The 19,385-nt window shown below is 43.7% G+C and overlaps 1 protein-coding gene across 1 annotated transcript in view; it reads right to left on the reverse strand.

The window, feature by feature from the left end:
- Window positions 1–19,385, reverse strand: part of LOC139367768 (monocarboxylate transporter 5-like) — a 59,846-nt gene that overhangs the window by 32,969 nt on the left and 7,492 nt on the right. The window contains exons 3-7 of the mRNA XM_071106101.1: window positions 15,518–15,668; window positions 15,050–15,182; window positions 10,943–11,086; window positions 8,986–9,147; window positions 8,162–8,857 (exon numbers count right to left, since the gene is read on the reverse strand). Coding sequence (XP_070962202.1) covers window positions 8,162–8,857; window positions 8,986–9,147; window positions 10,943–11,086; window positions 15,050–15,182; window positions 15,518–15,668 — 1,286 coding nt within the window. The remainder of the gene's footprint in view (window positions 1–8,161; window positions 8,858–8,985; window positions 9,148–10,942; window positions 11,087–15,049; window positions 15,183–15,517; window positions 15,669–19,385) is intronic.

Consider the following 19,385-nt stretch of genomic DNA (forward strand, 5'->3'; position numbering starts at 1 on the left):
GATTGGCCGATGGTGGCCTGACATGAGGCCTGGTCTGGAGCATAGAAATGTAAATAATAGAACGCATAAACATGGACTGGTATGGGAATGTGCAGTCCATTAATTATATTTCTATGGTCTGGACTATGGTGACCCTCCTCTCTGTCTGAGCTCAGCTAGCTGAAAGGACCTCTTTCTATGGAGGTGGGGAGGGAGGCTGGGGGACATATTGGGTTTGTTGTGGCGTGTGTGGGTCTCTCTCTCTCTGTCTGTGTGTGTGCTTTCTGGGAGCATGGAACATGACATGGCAGCAGAATGTGAGACAGAAAGCATGTGTGCTGAGAATAACTCAATGCTATCATCCCTGCTCCTCTCACAGACAGGCTCACTCACTTACTTTAATACACAAAGTCCGTGAGGAGCATAGGCCATCCATTTACGTTCTCCAGGGCACCCTCTGCTCGTTTAGAGGTACTTTGGGTTCAAGACGGAAATAGAGACATCCATACCCACTGTTGATTTTGTCTGGGGTCGGCATTCACTGACTGGATCCCGGCCCACATGGACGAACCTCTGTGTTAGACCTACATTCATTCACATACCACTCCCATTCCCTCTCAGAAGCCAGAACCAAATTGTGTGCACTAGCTAGCTATCTACTCAATATGACAGTCTGTCACAAGATACATCTCCAGTCATTACAACACACAGAGCAAAGGACTGTTGTAACAGACGTTCTCTTGGGAAAACGTTTGGCTGAACTAGTTACCCATCAATCATAACTCACCAATATAGCACATTCATCACGCCAACTGAAGACACATGGGGTTTAGACCCAAAAAGGAACCATATTCCCTTTTAATAGTATCTTTCACCCCAATGCAATACTGGTAATCTATATACAGGGACAGTTCCGGGGTCAGTGCCAACACCATATTACAATACGACTAATACCTACTACGTTTTTTTAATAGGTTTTATTTTATTTTTTATCTGAATTCACAGCAAGTTCGTATATATGGATATATATATTTTATACTGGAGTGATAGAGGCAGATGCAGTATGTATAGGGGTAAGGTGACTAGGCATCAGGATACATGAGTAAACAGAGTAGCAGCAGCTTATATGATGATTGTATGTGAGGGTGTGTGTGTGTGTGTGTGTGTGTGTGTGTATGTGTGTGTGTGTGTGTGTGTGTGTGTGTGTGTGTTTGTGTGTGTGTGTGTGTGTGTGTGTGTGTTGGAGTGTGTTTTTGTTCGACCTTATGTTATATTCAGTTCTACATTGAGTCTAACTATCTATGCATAGTCACTTTACCCCCTGACCTACATGTACAAATTACCTCGACTAACCTGTACCCCAGCATTCACTCAGTACCGGTACCACCTGTATGTAGCCTCGTTATTGTTATTTTGCTGTTACTTTTTATTTTGTGCTTTAGTTTATTTAGTAAATATTTTCTTAATACTTATTTTCTTAAAACTGCATTGTTGGTTAAGGGTTTGTAAGTAAGCATCAAGTCAGATAGTCCGTGTGGCCATTTTGTTAGCTATGTATCAGTCTTATGATTAAGAGAACTTGTTCAAGAGCCTGTTGGTGTCAGAGATGTGGCTCCGGTACCGCTTGCCATGCGGAAGCAGCGAGAAGAGTCTATGACATGGGTAGCTGGAGTCTAACAATTTTCCCTGCCTTCCTTTCACGCTGCCTGATATAGTGGTCTTGGATGGCATGGGGGTCTCGGCGCCAGTGATTGTACTGGGGAGTCCATACCCCCCCCACCCCTCTGTAGCGCCATGCGGTCGAGGGCGGTGCAGTTGCCATACCAAGCGGTGTTGCACAGATCCATACCAACTACTAACATGGTACTCCAAGAGCGTCTGCTAAATTATTCTAATGCAAATGTAAGTGTGTGTGTGTGTGTGTACTTGTTAAAAAAGCACATTCAGCTATCTGGCTTTAGCTGCAGTATGCACGTGGTGTGTACAGCTAGGCTAGCGGTCTGGTCAGAGGAGAAAGACGTTTATACTGGGGTGTGCCCCTATATACTGCACTGCATTTCACCAGGGTCCTATATAGATAATGGAGAACCATTTAGCCTGGTTTTCATACAGAGTGGCCTCAGCCTCATCAATGGGGATACTACTGAGCTGAACTCGACGGCTCGGGCTATTGGGCCAAAGTTCAGGTTTTATATAAGAACGTTTTACATAAGACTACTGCAGCTAGGGTCTGAGTCTGCGCTGCTACAGTACTCACAAATAATTCATAAATAGTGTAAGAGGAACAAGATAACTATAGCTGAGGTCTATTTTTTTTTTGCCTCACTTCTAAAAAACTATTTCTAATAATCTATCCAACCACAACTTCACATAAAGCTGGTTCTACCTCTAAACACAGTGCCCTGAAAACTACACATTTGAAGATATAGTATGTTTGCATCCTTTTCTAAAATAGAATCTCATCTCATAACCACTGCAAAGAAAACTAGGTAGTCGGCTGGGCTCGTTCTACATGACTAGGCATACGGAAAATTGGACATTTTGAATCTTGCATATGTTCATAGAAAGATTTGTGGAACACTCAGCTCATTCAATTACTGTACTGGCTTTCCAGATTGATTGCCAACAGCTTGAGGTCGTTTGGATCAATTACTTTGCCAGTCATGCTCTATTGGTCACATAGGCAAAATTGCCACGGGGGACATGGCAAAATGTGTTGAAATGCAGGAATCTAGCTGTTTTACAAAAACAATCTGCTTTCCCCCAAAACAATATTGTTGTTATTTTTTGGGGGGGTTGGGGAGTAGGTCCCCCGGAGACCCAAATGCGTTAATCCGGCCCTGCTCGGACGCACTGCATGTTCTCTGCACAGCGATGCGGTCTATATTGATTAGCACTTCTCCCTCACTCATTTCAGTCAGGGGCGAGACGAGGGGGAGGGCCCGAGGTGGCACCAGCCTCCCCTGAAATATGATTGGTCACCCTTGGTGATTCCCCCCCCCCCCCACCCCCCCATTCTCATTGGGTCAGAGCGCAGTCAAACTCGGCAGACTTGAAGAGGACAAAGACGGAAAGCTCGTTCTGGTTTTCCCTTTGTACGAGATGAAAACTGACACGGCACCTCTGGCAGGCTAAAACGAACGCACCAAAACAGTACCATGTCGTCTTCTGGCGCTGACCCGGCACCTCTGGCAGGCTAAAACGAACGCACCAAATCAGTACCGCGTCGTCTTCTGGCACTGACCCGGCACCTCTGGCAGGCTAAAACGAACGAACCAAAACAGTACCGCATCGTCTTCTGCGCTTCTGTCATTAGAAGGAAAAGTTTCCTGAATGACCTAATGGATATTGACAGAATACGGTCGGGAGACAGACTAGGGAGTCGGGATCAACATTCAACGACACAAATGTCAGTTTTTGTCCATGGTATGTTCACAGTCAATTATTATATTTAAAAAGAAACATGGAATGGGCATAAGGTAAGGAGAACTCCACCTATAATAAAACTATAATAAAACTCAGTCTTCATCTTTTGTGTCTTCATAATGTAAATAAATATGTTTGTGTGCATCATTATTATGCAACTCAGTGTTCATATTTTGTGAATTTGTTATATTTGCCTTCAAATACCAAATACATTAATGATGATGGCGACTTATCCTTCCATTTGCACTGGGTTTACAAAATACCCTTTCATGTAGGCCTCAAAATACCCCATCCATACAATCCATTTGGGAAGTTTTCAGACCCCTTCACTTTTTCCACATTTTGATACTTTACAGCCTTATTCCAAAATGTAAAAAAATTAAAAAAAATAATAATAATCTCATCAACCTAAACAAAATACCCCATAATGACAAAGCAAAAACAGGTTTTTAGAAAAATATATATATACACAGTGCCTTGCGAAAGTATTCGGCCCCCTTGAACTTTGCGACCTTTTGCCACATTTCAGGCTTCAAACATAAAGATATAAAACTGTATTTTTTTGTGAAGAATCAATAACAAGTGGGACACAATCATGAAGTGGAACGACATTTATTGGATATTTCAAACTTTTTTAACAAATCAAAAACTGAAAAATTGGGCGTGCAAAATTATTCAGCCCCCTTAAGTTAATACTTTGTAGCGCCACCTTTTGCTGCGATTACAGCTGTAAGTCGCTTGGGGTTTGTCTCTATCAGTTTTGCACATCGAGAGACTGAATTTCTTTCCCATTCCTCCTTGCAAAACAGCTCGAGCTCAGTGAGGTTGGATTGAGAGCATTTGTGAACAGAAGTTTTCAGTTCTTTCCACAGATTCTCGATTGGATTCAGGTCTGGACTTTGACTTGGCCATTCTAACACCTGGATATGTTTATTTTTGAACCATTCCATTGTAGATTTTGCTTTATGTCTTGGATCATTGTCTTGTTGGAAGACAAATCTCCGTCCCAGTCTCAGGTCTTTTGCAGACTCCATCAGGTTTTCTTCCAGAATGGTCCTGTATTTGGCTCCATCCATCTTCCCATCAATTTTAACCATCTTCCCTGTCCCTGCTGAAGAAAAGCAGGCCCAAACCATGATGCTGCCACCACCATGTTTGACAGTGGGGATGGTGTGTTCAGCTGTGTTGCTTTTACGCCAAACATAACGTTTTGCATTGTTGCCAAAAAGTTCAATTTTGGTTTCATCTGACCAGAGCACCTTCTTCCACATGTTTGGTGTGTCTCCCAGGTGGCTTGTGGCAAACTTTAAACAACACTTTTTATGGATATCTTTAAGAAATGGCTTTCTATTTGCCACTCTTCCATAAAGGCCAGATTTGTGCAATATACGACTGATTGTTGTCCTATGGACAGAGTCTCCCACCTCAGCTGTAGATCTCTGCAGTTCATCCAGAGTGATCATGGGCCTCTTGGCTGCATCTCTGATCAGTCTTCTCCTTGTATGAGCTGAAAGTTTAGAGGGACGGCCAGGTCTTGGTAGATTTGCAGTGGTCTGATACTCCTTCCATTTCAATATTATCGCTTGCACAGTGCTCCTTGGGATGTTTAAAGCTTGGGAAATCTTTTTGTATCCAAATCCAGCTTTAAACTTCTTCACAACAGTATCTCGGACCTGCCTGGTGTGTTCCTTGTTCTTCATGATGCTCTCTGCGCTTTTAACGGACCTCTGAGACTATCACAGTGCAGGTGCATTTATACGGAGACTTGATTACACACAGGTGGATTGTATTTATCATCATTAGTCATTTAGGTCAACATTGGATCATTCAGAGATCCTCACTGAACTTCTGGAGAGAGTTTGCTGCACTGAAAGTAAAGGGGCTGAATAATTTTGCACGCCCAATTTTTCAGATTTTGATTTGTTAAAAAAGTTTGAAATATCCAATAAATGTCGTTCCACTTCATGATTGTGTCCCACTTGTTGTTGATTCTTCACAAAAAAATACAGTTTTATATCTTTATGTTTGAAGCCTGAAATGTGGCAAAAGGTCGCAAAGTTCAAGGGGGCCGAATACTTTCGCAAGGCACTGTATATTTATTTGAGAAATATCACATTTACATGAGTATTCAGACCCTTTACTCAGTACTTTGTTGAAGCTCCTTTGACAGTGATTACAGCCTTGAGTCTTCTTGGACATGACGCTACAAGCTTGGCACACCTGTATTTGGGGAGTTTCTACCATTCTTCTCTCAAGCTCTGTCAAATTGGACGGGGAGTGTTGCTGCACAGCTATTCTCAAGTGTCTCCAGAGATGTTTGATTTGGTTCAAGTCCGTCTCTGGCTGGGCCACACAGGGCCATTCAGAGACTTGTCCCAATGCCACTCTTGCATTGTCTTGAATGTATGCTTAGGGTTGTTATCCTGGTGGAAGGTGAACCTTCGCCCCGGTCTGAGGTCCTGCGCACTCTGGAGCAGGTTTTCATCAAGGATCTCTCTGTAATTTGCTCTGTTAATCTTTCCCTCAATCCTGACTAGTCTCCTAGTCCCTGCCGCTGAAAAACATTCCCACAGCATGATGCTGCCACCTCCATGCTTCACCGTAGGGATGGTGCCACCACGATGCTTCACCGTAGGGATGGTGCCAAGTTTCTTCCGGAAGTGACGCTTGGCATTCAGGCCAAATAGTTCAATCTTGGTTTCATCAGACCAGAGAATCTTGTTTCTCATGGTCTGAAAGTACTTTAGGTGCCTTTTGGAAAACTTCAAGCGGTCTGTCATGTGCCTTTTACTGAGGAGTGGTTTCCATCTGACCACTTGACCATAAAGGCCTAATTGGTGGAGTGCTGCAAAGATGGTTGTCCTTCTGGAAGGTTCTCCCATCTCCACAGAGGAACTCTGAAGCTCTGTCACAGTGACCATCAGGTTCTTGGTTACCTCCCTGACCAAGGCCCTTCTCCCCCAATTGCTCAGTTTGGCCGCACGGCCAGCTCTAGGAAGAGTCTTGGTGGTTCCAAACTTCTTCCATTTAAGAATGATGGAGGCCACTGTGTTCTTGGGGACCATCAATGCTGCAGGCATTTTTTGATACCCTTCCCCAGACCTGTGCCTCGACACAATCCTGTCTCGGAGCTCTACGGACAATTCCTTTGACCTCATGGCTTGGTGTTTGCTCTGACATGCACTGTCAACTGTGGGACCTTATATAGACAGGTGTGGCTTTCCAAATCATGTCCAATCAAATGAATGTACCATAGGTGGACTCCAGTCAAGTTGGAGAAACATCTCAAGGATGATCAATGGAAATATGATGCACGTGAGCTCAATTTCAAATTTCATAGTGAAGGGTCTGAATACCAAAGATTTTCTAAAAGCATGTTTTTGCTTTTTTCACTACGAGGTATTGTGTGTAGATTGATGAGGAAATTGTTGTTTTTTAAATCCATTTTAGAGGAAGGCTGTATAGAAACAATGTGGAAAAAGAAAAGGAGTCTGAATAAAGCACTGTATACCCCTCCATATATACACCTCCATATATACCCCTCCATATACCCCTCCATATATACACCTCCATATATACCCCTCCATATACACCTCCATATACACCTCCATATACACACCTCCATATACCCCTCCATATATACACCTCCATATATACACCTCCATATATACACCTCCATATACACACTTCCATATACCCCTCCATATATACACCTTCATATACACCTCCATATAGACACCTCCATATATACACCTCCATATATACACCTCCATATATACACCTCCATATATACACCTCCATATACACCTCCATATACCCCTCCATATACCCCTCCATATACACCTCCATATACACCTCCATATACACCTCCATATTTACACCTCCACATACACCCCTCCATATACACCTCCATATACACACCTCCATATACACACCTCCATATATACACCTCCATATACACCTCCATATACACCTCCATATATACACATCCATATACACCTCCATATACACCTCCATATATACACCTCCACATACACCCCTCCATATACACCTCCATATACACACCTCCATATATACACCTTCATATATACACCTTCATATATACACCTCCGTGTAAACACCTCCATATATATATATATACACCTCCATGTATACACCTCCATATACACCTCCATATTTACACCTCCACATACACCCCTCCATATACACCTCCATATACACACCTCCATATACACACCTCCATATATACACCTCCATATACACCTCCATATACACCTCCATATATACACCTCCATATATACACCTCCATATACAGTGGGACAAAAAAGTATTTAGTCAGCCACCAATTGTACAAGTTCTCCCACTTAAAAAGATGAGAGAGGCCTGTAATTTTCATCTGACTAGGTCTTTCCCTTTACTAGGGAAGGTGTTATTACTACCCTATATTCAACAAGGTATATTCAAATTCAACTGTTTAATCATCAAGGGTACAAGGATGAGTATTATTGTCTTTGGTCACCATCCTTGCTTGTTTGCACTGTGGAAATGTCGTGAAAAAGAGAGATTCTGTGGGTTGATAAAGCCCTGAGACATGTCTGTAGACCCTACAGCCTACTTGCCCGGCATGGTGTCCTAATGCCTACAACCTACTTGCCCGGTATGGTGTCCTAATGCCCACAGCCTACTTGCCCTGTAAGGTGACCAAATGTCTACAGCCTTGTCTCAGGGGAAGGTTGATCGACTGTCTGAGACTCACCTGCCACAGAGATGATGAAGGAAGCATCCATGGCATCTATACCCAGGTTCCTGGCCCGGGCAGACAAGTGGAAGTAGGGGATGAAGTAAGCCAGCTGGCTGAATACCACGGACCAAGTGTAGATGCAGAAGAAGGGGTTCTTCAACAGGGAGAAGTCTAGGACTCTGTTATTTTTCACAGCCGGTGGGATGTGATCATCCACAGTGGTAGAACCATTAGGTGAGAAGAACCCAAACACAGAGGAACCGTTTAGGCTAATGGTACCGTTCTGTTCCATGAGGCTGGGGCTGTCTATGGTGGCTGTGGGAGGGGATGCCTCCTGAATGTGCCTGTTCACGCTGTTTTGTACCAGCTTGGTCAGTTCAGGGTTTGGTGGAGGTGGGGGGATGTAGTTGCTCTGACCCAACCCATGTGTGGAGACCTTCTCTGAGGTCTCAGTGTCCCAATGCAGGGGTTGTGGAGTGGAAGGAGAAGAGTCTGATTTGGTGATGCCATTGGTTAACATTGTGGATCTGTTAAAGCAGCATCCATTCTGAGGGCGGTCCTTCTCCTTCTCTGGATCTATCAGAAGGCTTTTTTGGATAGATGAAGATGAGGATGAGGAAGGGGGTGGTGCAGGCTTAATGTAGATGGGTCTTAGCAGCATCCCAGAGGCCACCAGGTTTAACATCAGGCCTCCTAGGATCAGCAGAGCTCCTATGGGAGGAGCATAGGGGTGTTACGGGGTCATTCTAGACGAGCATTATGATATTCCCATAATAATTAAATAATTTCCACATCCCAATAACAGATGTGTGTGTGTATATCTGTGTGTGTGTCAGTACCTTGCCAGGCATACTGATCCAGCAGCAGCTGAGTGAAAGGGGCGAGGGCGAAGGTCAAGCCCATCCCAGACCGCCCGATGGAGTATGCCGTCGCTAACCTCTTACGGAAATATGTTGCCGTGACAACAGAGGTGGCTTGGTACAGGAGTGCAAAACCCAGGCCTGAGAGGGGTTACATGACATACAGTATATAGACAGCAGTATGTTGACACCCCTTCAAATGAGTGGAGGAGGAGTATAAAACTGAGCACACAGCCATGCAATCTCCATAGACAAATATTGGCAGTAGAATGGCCGGTACTGAAGAGCTCAGTGACTTGGGCACTGTCATAGTTTCCAACAAGTCAGATTGTCAAATTTCTGCCCTGCTAGAGCTGCCCCAGTCAACTGTAAGTGCTGTAAGTGCTGTTATTGTGAAGTGGAAACGTCGAGGAGCTCAGCCACAAAGTGGTAGGCCACACAAGCTCATAGAACTAGAATGACAAGTCCTGTAGCGAGTACAAATCGTCGGTCCTCAGTTGCAACACACTACAGAGTTCCAAACTGCCTCTGGAAGCAATGTCAGCACAAGAACTGTTCGTCGGGAGCTTCCTGAAATGGGTTTCCTTGGCCGAGCAGCTGCGCACAAGCCTAAGATCACCATGCCAAGCGTCGGCTGCATTGGTGTAAAGCTCAACGCCATCGGACTCTGGAGCAGTGGAAACGCATTCTCTGGAGTCACAATTCACACTTCAAATCAAATTTTATTGGTCACATACACATGGTTAGCAGATGTTAGTGCGAGTGTAGCGAAATGCTTGTGCTTCTAGTTCTGACCATGCAGTAATATCTAACAAGTGATCTAACAATTTCACAACCACCTTTTACACACAAGTGTAAAGGAATGAATATGTACATATAAATAAATGGATGAGCAATGGCCGAATGGCAAAGGCAAGATGCAGTAGATGGTATAGAGTACAGTATATACATATGAGATGAGTAATGTAGGGTATGTAAACATGATATAAAGTGGCATTGTTTAAAGTGACTAGTGATACATTTATTACATCCAAGATTTGAGTCAGTATGTTGGCAGCAGCCACTCAACTTCACCATCTGGCAGTCCGACGGACAAATCTGGGTTTGGCGGATGCCAGCAGAACACTACCTGCTTGAATGCATAGTCCAAACTGTAAAGTTTGGTGGAGGAGGAATAATGGTTTGGGGCTGTTTTTCATGGTCCGGGCTAGGACCCTTAGTTCCAGTGCAGGGAAATCTTAACGCTACAGCATACAATTACATGCTAGATGATTCTGTGCTTCCAACTTTGTGGCAACAGTTTGGGGAAGGCCCTTTCCTGTTTCAGCATTACAATGCCACTGTGCTCAAAGTGAGGTCCATATAGAAATGATTAGTCGAGATCGGTGTGGAAGAACTTGACTGGTCTGCACAGAGCCTTGACCTCAACCTCATCAAACACCTTTGGGATGAATTGGAACACCGACTATGAGCCAGGCCTAATCACCCCCAACATCAGTGCCCGACCTCACTAATGCTCTTGTGGCTGAATGGAATCAAGTCCCCGCAGCAATGTTCCAACATCTAGTGGAAAGCCTTCCCAGAAGAGTGCAGGCTGTTATTGCAGCATTGCAGCAAAGGAGAGACCAACTCCGTATTAATGCTTATGATTTTGGAATTAGATGTTTTATACTTTTGGTCATACAGTGTATTTATGATAATGTATTTTATGATCATCACAGATTCAGACACAGATTCCTATTTTTTTTCATTAAAAACGTGATTTGTCACCAAATACCAAAATAAAAATGCAAGACAGAAAAAAATACACTGTATGACAGTTCAAGTATATCAGATACCTAAAGACAAGTACTTTCAAGTATTTTACACATATATTGGACTCCAGCCTAGTCTGCTCTGTAGCTCTTTTAACCTCTTTTAACCTCTGATAACTTACCCACAATCAGCCCCATGCTGATGTATAGGAATACCACACTGGTGGCAAAGACACTCATGAGGAAGCCAACACTGACCAGCACAGCCCCAGCTATAGAGGTCACTCTGTTCCCCAGCTTCGCACACGATACAGCGGCCAGGGGACCTAACACAGGAACAAACAGAAAAACATGAAAATGTATCCCATAATTCATCCATTCACAAAGCTCTTAGTAGGACAGACAGGTGTCAGATGTTGTCAGTGATGCAACACAAGAGCCAGACCCCCCAGACCCCAGACCCCAGACCCAGAGGGACGAGTGATGTGGTCAGACTTTGGTTTTATGTGAACTCTGACCTCACACACACACTGCACACATTAATTGAATTAAACACGCGCACACACACAGATACAGTACAGTGGGGGCTGCTGAGGGGAGGACGGCTCATAATAACGTCTGGAATGGAGTAAATGGAATGGCATCAAACACCTGGACACCATGCGTTTGATGTATTTGATACCGTTCCAATCATTCCTCTCCAGCCGTTATCACGAGCCCGTCCTCCCCAATTCAAATCAAATCAAATCAAATCAAATTTTATTTGTCACATACACATGGTTAGCAGATGTTAATGCGAGTGTAGCGAAATGCTTGTGCTTCTAGTTCCGACAATGCAGTAATAACAAGTAATCTAACTAACAATTCCAAAACTACTGTCTTGTACACAGTGTAAGGGGATAAAGAATATGTACATAAGGATATATGAATGAGTGATGGTACAGAGCAGCATAGGCAAGATACAGTAGATGGTATCGGGTACAGTATGTACAAATGAGATGAGTATGTAAACAAAGTGGCATAGTATAGTATAAAGTGGCTAGTGATACATGTATTACATAAGGATACCGTCGATGATATAGAGTACAGTATATACGTATGCGTATGAGATGAATAATGTAGGGTAAGTAACATTTATATAAGGTAGCATTGTTTAAAGTGGCTAGTGATATATTTACATCATTTCCCATCAATTCCCATTATTAAAGTGGCTGGAGTTGAGTCAGTGTCAGTGTGTTGGCAGCAGCCACTCAGTGTTAGTGGTGGCTGTTTAACAGTCTGATGGCCTTGAGATAGAAGCTGTTTTTCAGTCTCTCGGTCCCAGCTTTGATGCACCTGTACTGACCTCGCCTTCTGGATGATAGCGGGGTGAACAGGCAGTGGCTCGGGTGGTTGATGTCCTTGATGATCTTTATGGCCTTCCTGTGACATCGGGTGGTGTAGGTGTCCTGGAGGGCAGGTAGTTTGCCCCCGGTGATGCGTTGTGCAGACCTCACTACCCTCTGGAGAGCCTTACGGTTGAGGGCGGTGCAGTTGCCATACCAGGCGGTGATACAGCCCGCCAGGATGCTCTCGATTGTGCATCTGTAGAAGTTTGTGAGTGCTTTTGGTGACAAGCCGAATTTCTTCAGCCTCCTGAGGTTGAAGAGGCGCTGCTGCGCCTTCTTCACGATGCTGTCTGTGTGAGTGGACCAATTCAGTTTGTCTGTGATGTGTATGCCGAGGAACTTAAAACTTGCTACCCTCTCCACTACTGTTCCATCGATGTGGATAGGGGGGTGTTCCCTCTGCTGTTTCCTGAAGTCCACAATCATCTCCTTAGTTTTGTTGACGTTGAGTGTGAGGTTGTTTTCCTGACACCACACTCCGAGGGCCCTCACCTCCTCCCTGTAGGCCGTCTCATCGTTGTTGGTAATCAAGCCTACCACTGTTGTGTCGTCCGCAAACTTGATGATTGAGTTGGAGGCGTGCGTGGCCACGCAGTCGTGGGTGAACAGGGAGTACAGGAGAGGGCTCAGAACGCAACCTTGTGGGGCCCCAGTGTTGAGGATCAGCGGGGAGGAGATGTTGTTGCCTACCCTCACCACCTGGGGGCGGCCCGTCAGGAAGTCCAGTACCCAGTTGCACAGGGCGGGGTCGAGACCCAGGGTCTCGAGCTTGATGACGAGCTTGGAGGGTACTATGGTGTTGAATGCCGAGCTGTAGTCGATGAACAGCATTCTCACATAGGTATTCCTCTTGTCCAGATGGGTTAGGGCAGTGTGCAGTGTGGTTGAGATTGCATCGTCTGTGGACCTATTTGGGCGGTAAGCAAATTGGAGTGGGTCTAGGGTGTCAGGTAGGGTGGAGGTGATATGGTCCTTGACTAGTCTCTCAAAGCACTTCATGATGACGGATGTGAGTGCTACGGGGCGGTAGTCATTTAGCTCAGTTACCTTAGCTTTCTTGGGAACAGGAACAATGGTGGCCCTCTTGAAGCATGTGGGAACAGCAGACTGGTATAGGGATTGATTGAATATGTCCGTAAACACACCGGCCAGCTGGTCTGCGCATGCTCTGAGGGCGCGGCTGGGGATGCCATCTGGGCCTGCAGCCTTGCGAGGGTTAACACGTTTAAATGTCTTACTCACCTCGGCTGCAGTGAAGGAGAGACCGCATGTTTTCGTTGCAGGCCGTGTCAGTGGCACTGTATTGTCCTCAAAGCGGGCAAAAAAGTTATTTAGTCTGCCTGGGAGCAAGACATCCTGGTCCGTGACTGGGCTGGGTTTCTTCCTGTAGTCCGTGATTGACTGTAGACCCTGCCACATGCCTCTTGTGTCTGAGCCGTTGAATTGAGATTCTACTTTGTCTCTGTACTGGCGCTTAGCTTGTTTGATAGCCTTGCGGAGGGAATAGCTGCACTGTTTGTATTCGGTCATGTTACCAGACACCTTGCCCTGATTAAAAGCAGTGGTTCGCGCTTTCAGTTTCACACGAATGCTGCCATCAATCCACGGTTTCTGGTTAGGGAATGTTTTAATCGTTGCTATGGGAACGACATCTTCAACGCACGTTCTAATGAACTCGCACACCGAATCAGCGTATTCGTCAATGTTGTTATCTGACGCAATACGAAACATCTCCCAGTCCACGTGATGGAAGCAGTCTTGGAGTGTGGAGTCAGCTTGGTCGGACCAGCGTTGGACAGACCTCAGCGTGGGAGCCTCTTGTTTTAGTTTCTGTCTGTAGGCAGGGATCAACAAAATGGAGTCGTGGTCAGCTTTTCCGAAAGGGGGGCGGGGCAGGGCCTTATATGCGTCGCGGAAGTTAGAGTAACAATGGTCCAAGGTCTTTCCTCCCCTGGTTGCGCAATCGATATGCTGATAAAATTTGGGGAGTCTTGTTTTCAGATTAGCCTTGTTAAAATCCCCAGCTACAATGAATGCAGCCTCCGGATAAATTGTTTCCAGTTTGCAGAGAGTTAAATAAAGTTCGTTCAGAGCCATCGATGTGTCTGCTTGGGGGGGGATATATACGGCTGTGATTATAATCGAAGAGAATTCTCTTGGTAGATAATGCGGTCTACATTTGATTGTGAGGAATTCTAAATCAGGTGAACAGAAGGATTTGAGTTCCTGTATGTTTCTTTCATCGCACCATGTCACGTTAGTCATAAGGCATACGCCCCCGCCCCTCTTTTTACCAGAAAGATGTTTTTTCCTGTCTGCGCGATGCGTGGAGAAACCTGTTGGCTGCACCGCTTCGGATTGCGTCTCTCCAGTAAGCCACGTTTCCGTGAAGCAAAGAACGTTACAGTCTCTGATGTCCCTCTGGAATGCTACCCTTGCTCGGATTTCATCAACCTTGTTGTCAAGAGACTGGACATTGGCAAGAAGAATGCTAGGGAGTGGTGCGCGCTGTGCCCGTCTCCGGAGTCTGACCAGAAGACCGCCTCGTTTCCCTCTCTTTCGGAGTCGTTTTTTTGGGTCGCTGCATAGGATCCACTCCGTTGTCCTGTTTGTAAGGCAGAACACATCCGCGTCGCGAAAAACATATTCTTGGTCGTACTGATGGTGAGTTGATGCTGATCTTATATTCAGTAGTTCTTCTCGACTGTATGTAATGAAACCTAAGATGACCTGGGGTACTAATGTAAGAAATAACACGTAAAAAAACAAAAAACTGCATAGTTTCCTAGGAACGCGAAGCGAGGCGGCCATCTCTGTCGGCGCCGGAAGTAGATTAAGGTGCCACCAACCTCCTGTGATACAGTAGTAGTCTGAGTGTTTTCATGTCATGTGAACTCTGACCTCCAGAGAGCCGCAGGCTAGACATGATCGAGCCGATCCAGCTGATACTCTCTGCCGACCCTCCGAACTCATCCTGGAATGTCACAAAGAAGATCCCAAACGTCTTCAGGGTCCCCATCACCAGCACATTCACCTGGAGTCAGAGACAGAAAGAGGGAGGCAGGTAGGCAGACTTGTACACACACACACACATGATCTGCCACACTACAAAATGCAGGGTTGGGGGGGTCAGGGTTCGGGTCAATTCCCTTTCTATTGCAGTCAATTCAGGAAGTACACTGAAATTCCAAATTGGAATTCGGTTTACTTTTACGAATCGACTGGAATCTAAATTAAATTGACCCTAACTCTGCATAATTTAATAACATATGAACAATTATATATATTTTTTAATCTAGAAACATGTCCAATAGATAAACATTTGGTGAACCTCCAAACACTCAAAGATGAGGAAAGAAGAAGTCGTACCAGGAAGCAGTGAAGTACGACCATCCAGCCCCAGCCACCATCTGGGGAATCCTCATAATGAATCTCCTTCTCTTTCTTCTCCTCTTTCTTCATACAGGCATTCAGGGCGTTATTTCTGTTGAACAGGCTGAGCTTGGCAGCCTTGGGCTCGCTGCAAACATACCACAACAATGCAACACTTTTCAAAGTAAACAATAGCTATGGAACACTTTCAAAGTAAACAATAGCTATGGAACACTTTCAAAGTAAACAATAGCTATGGAACACTTTCAAAGTAAACAATAGCTATGGAACACTTTCAAAGTAAACAATAGCTATGGAACACTTTTCAAAGTAAACAATAGCGATGGAACACTTTCAAAGTAAACAATAGCTATGGAACACTTTCAAAGTAAACAATAGCTATGGAACACTTTCAAAGTAAACAATAGCTATGGAACACTTTCAAAGTAAACAATAGCTATGGAACACTTTTCAAAGTAAACAATAGCTATGGAACACTTTTCAAAGTAAACAATAGCTATGGAACACTTTTCAAAGTAAACAATAGCTATGGAACACTTTTCAAAGTAAACAATAGCTATGGAACACTTTCAAAGTAAACAATAGCTATGGAACACTTTTCAAAGTAAACAATAGCTATGGAACACTTTCAAAGTAAACAATAGCTATGGAACACTTTCAAAGTAAACAATAGCTATGGAACACTTTTCAAAGTAAACAATAGCTATGGAACACTTTTCAAAGTAAACAATAGCTATGGAACACTTTTCAAAGTAAACAATAGCTATGGAACACTTTCAAAGTAAACAATAGCTATGGAACACTTTCAAAGTAAACAATAGCTATGGAACACTTTTTAAAGTAAACAATAGCTATGGAACACTTTCAAAGTAAACAATAGCTATGGAACACTTTCAAAGTAAACTGTTACAATGTAATGCTTAACAAAAACCCCATAATGGAACACTTTCAAAGGACTGTAAACCACCACATCTATGGGCTTAGTTACTCAGCCACAGCGCATTCTGATAATAATCCTAATCATGAGCCATACAGTAAATCTCAGCTAAACGCTTGATGAGAACGTAAGAAAAATGTTCGGTATAGAATTATATAATCTACTGTATACTGTACTGGTGTATATTGTACATGAAAAGCTGTGGTCAGAAAAGTACTTTATTTATTTTATGAAATAAGTCATACTTCAAATGTACTGTATGTAATCCATACAAAAACCTCAAAGTAGTGGCTCATTTGATCTAATTTGACCTCTACTGACAAAGCTTTAGTTGTACAGTAGCTACCAGAGACACTGCAGTGTCGTCATAGGTTAAAGAATAGGTTTAAAGTAATCAACCGTGGCTACTATTTCATTTTTTCCCCCCACTCCGGTTGGTAATAGTGATGGATAAGGACAGGTTACTAACTCCTATTGGTTAGTGCAGACAGAGTCCCTGGGCAGATTATTTCAGGGTTTTTAACATTAAGGCCTGTGACGATACCAGTACCATATTATTTTTTTTTCCATGCCAAAAATGGAAAAACACGAAGCAGACCAAACTCTTTGGTCCTTTTAAAAAAAAACTTCTGTATGCAACATATTGTGTTCTATAACCTGGAAAATAAATGCAGGTGACTCTGGATGACATCATAATGTCATAATGTCTGGATGACATCATAATGATGTTTGTTTGCCAACAATAGGGATGTTTCTTTAAGAAGTTAAGTCCTCTTCGTGTTTTATTTCTTTGCTAAGATACTAACGAGTATCGCGATACTGGTATCGTCCCGGCCCTAGTTAACAAGGTTAAAACTTTAGTGTTTTAGGTGTGTTGACAACACGTGTCTGAAGTACAGTAGATCTCCTTGGTCCGACTGTCTGTGGGTAAATTTGAAGATTTCACACTCGGACCTCTGGAATGGTCTAAATTAAAATGTGTAAACTCCTCCCACCCAGGGAACTCGGCCTGTATGTCGCAGCACACGTTAATATTTCAACACGCACCATCTATAGAGTCCCTTGAGTAAAAGCGCTGTCAGCAACACTATACTTGTCCCAGGATATTGTGCATTTCCTATAGACACTGGCCAAGTGCAATGCTACTGACAGCGCTTTACTCAAGGGACTCTATAGATAGAGAGTTAAGGATACTGAGAGGTTGGGACTTCTTCTTAGAGACTGTAAATTATCATTTATCACCCATCTAGCTACACATGATTTTGTGTGTGTGTCATGGATCACCAGCAAGGACAAGGTCCCAGCTTTGTGAACATGAGTCTCTGTGTGTGTGTGTGTGTGTGTGTGTGTGTGTGTGTGTGTGTGTGTGTGTGTGTGTGTGTGTGTGTGTGTGTGTGTGTGTGTGTGTGTGTGTGTGTGTGTGTGTGTGTGTGTGTGTGTGTAAAACCCCAGCTTTGCTAACATGAATCCGTAGCCTTGTGTCGTGAGGTTCTCCCTGGAATTAGGAGTGGTTGAGGAGATTGACTTGTTCATGACTCTTTAAATCTGTCTAAGCCAGCTGTGGGGTGATAATGACTGCCAGCCAACTGTGTGGTGATAATGACTAGCTGTGCGTCTCAAATGGAGCCCTATTCCCTTTAGACCAGTGTACTATAAAGAGAATAGGCTGACATTTGGGACAAACGCCCAAGCCGGGACTTGGTCGCTCCATAAACCAGACAAAAACAGTTTAACATGCGAACAAACTTGACCTGAAACCAGTACCTTCCAACTACTTTGCAGACGCTGCATTGTTGGACATCCGATCGCTACAGATTGTAGGATCTTAATTTGATCACCCTGTTTCAGGGGAGCTTACCTGAGGTTTAAAAAGGCTTCTGAACTATGACATTTTACCTATGAAATTTCAGACTTGATTTTCCCGTACGAAGAACATATCAACCCCTACAAAAATGTTGCTTAATTAAATTATAATCCACATTTTCTGTTGCTGCATGATAATTTTCTTGCTGTAGCAACCTGGCTCAAATTCAGATCCTACATATGTATATCATATGATGTGGTTAGCTGGTATGTCAGTCTGCAATGTAGGACAGCCTGGCCAATGGTTGGTTGTGTTGGTGAAGCTCTGTAGATTAATCACAAAAGCATTCCAAGAAACACCACATTTCCAAGATTCCTTCCAGCCCAACCCAGCTGCTAACAACTTCCTTCCTCAGGAACATATATCCCAGTTAGACAACAAGTCCCCAATAGCACCTAGCAGTTTGCACTTGTATTTTCTCACTAAATCAAATAAAATGTTATTGGTCACATACACATGGTTAGCAGATGTTAATGCAAGTGTATCAAAATGCTTGTGCTTTGAGTTCCGACAATGCAGTAATATCTAACAAATAATCGAATAAATTCACAACTACCTTATACACACAAATGTAAAGGGATGAATAAGAATATATATATAAATATATGGATGAGCGATGGCCGTGCGGCATAGGCAAAGATGCAGTAGAAGGTATAGAGTACAGTATATACATATCGAATAAATTCAGTGCGTAGCACTAGCACTGACTGCTGCTTTATTAAGGAAAACATTTACTTACTATGACCAGTGACAGGGTAGCCTAGTGGTTAGTGCGTTGGACTAATAACGTTGGACTAGTAACCGGAAGGTTGCAAGTTCAAACCCCCGAGCTGACACGCTACCAATCTGTCGTTCTGCCCCTGAACAGGCAGTTAACCCACTGTTCCTAGGCCGTCATTGAAAATAAAAATTTGTTCTTAACTGACTAGTTAAATAAAATAATTAACTGTAGGTTGATAAGAGTGTCTGCTAAATGACTCAGATGTAATGTGCAATCAACAGCCATATACTGAGTCAAGTGAAATACATACTGTAAGGCAGAG

Source organism: Oncorhynchus clarkii, chromosome 16 (assembly GCF_045791955.1).
Source record: "Oncorhynchus clarkii lewisi isolate Uvic-CL-2024 chromosome 16, UVic_Ocla_1.0, whole genome shotgun sequence".
NCBI lineage: Eukaryota > Metazoa > Chordata > Actinopteri > Salmoniformes > Salmonidae > Oncorhynchus > Oncorhynchus clarkii.